Source organism: Etheostoma spectabile, chromosome 14 (assembly GCF_008692095.1).
Source record: "Etheostoma spectabile isolate EspeVRDwgs_2016 chromosome 14, UIUC_Espe_1.0, whole genome shotgun sequence".
Classification (NCBI taxonomy): Eukaryota; Metazoa; Chordata; class Actinopteri; order Perciformes; family Percidae; genus Etheostoma; species Etheostoma spectabile.
Genome location: NC_045746.1, coordinates 18,628,096 through 18,629,292, shown reverse-complemented (window position 1 = coordinate 18,629,292; position 1,197 = coordinate 18,628,096). Strand labels below are relative to the sequence as shown.

Here is a 1,197-nt window from a genome sequence, read left to right as displayed (position 1 = left end):
GGGCGCCGATCGCCGGTGATCAATTCTGCGCAGACCTGGCTCATCTCGAACGAGCCTATTGATTTTCTTTGGGTGGTACCATTCATTATAAAAGTAGAAAAAGGGTATTTTACACAAAATGGTACTTCACCCAGTGCAGATTATAAAGTGCTGTGGGTTGTTGTCTGTACAGTGGGTGCTCACGACTACTGTAAGAAACGTGTGTTACCCGCCATCCACACCTTCCTCTCATTTAATGCCACACCTGTAAATATACCTAACGTGCCACATTCAGTGCAATACTCCCCCAAGTGGCTAAAAAAAATAACACCAAAATAACCCAACTAAAAGGTGGATAAAAATGGCTCCTACACATTTTTGGTTTGTGTTTGTGTAAAAATCCTGTGTGAAATTGTTTATCACGGTAGCTGTACCTTGTCTGAGGGTAGCCACTGTTTCCAACCCGCACATCCACCATGTACATGCCAGGCGGCAGCACAGGGAGAAGGCAGGTGATGCTCGATGCCGTCCACAGCACAGTCACACACTCTTCACCGCCAACAAAAACGATGCTGCCATTGCCTTGGCCTCCCAGGTTCGAGCCCTGGATGGTGAGAACTTCATGTCCTACACAAAAAAAGTTTAAAAAAAGAACAAAAGGTTTCCTCCTTTATTCCCCTAGCAACAGTGGACTCACACACAAACTCTGAACAGTAAAGAATATCAAACATCATGCTATCCTTCTTTCCTTCAAATACATGCACAATTAGATTGATGTATCAGTAACTCCATTAAATGCACTGTGTTGTTTGAGAAAACATTAGAAGGAAGAGCTTTTATGTTGACCTGTTATATATCTGGTTTTATTAAAAGTGCATCCATAATGCATTTCTCTTTTATTCAAATGGCATTTTGGCACTCAGGCCTTCTTTAACATCAACAATTGTAATCATCTAATTCACTAATAGATAAATGTACATCAAAATACAATGAATAAATATTGAATCCTTTTTCATAAACAAAGAGAAAGCTGATTATATATTGTTTTGCTTTCACTGGACAAATAGGATTTCTTAACATTTCAGGACAAAACAAGTCCTCCCCATTAAATGTCCCCTCTGGGTTTAAGCATCTCAGTAACGCTTTATAATGACCCTACCTCACTGAAAGATTACCACATGCACAGTTGTCTCCCAACTCACCAATCACAGTGGTGGT

General features: G+C 40.5%; 1 protein-coding gene across 1 annotated transcript in view; it reads right to left on the bottom strand.

Annotated features, from left to right (window-relative positions):
• LOC116702021 (fibrocystin-L-like) overlaps nucleotides 1-1,197 on the bottom strand; it is an 11,442-nt gene that overhangs the window by 9,675 nt on the left and 570 nt on the right. Inside the window, exons 2-3 of the mRNA XM_032536078.1 lie at nucleotides 1,182-1,197; nucleotides 414-606 (exon numbers count right to left, since the gene is read on the bottom strand). The exon at nucleotides 1,182-1,197 is cut by the window's right edge and continues 117 nt beyond it. Coding sequence (XP_032391969.1) covers nucleotides 414-606; nucleotides 1,182-1,197 — 209 coding nt within the window. The remainder of the gene's footprint in view (nucleotides 1-413; nucleotides 607-1,181) is intronic.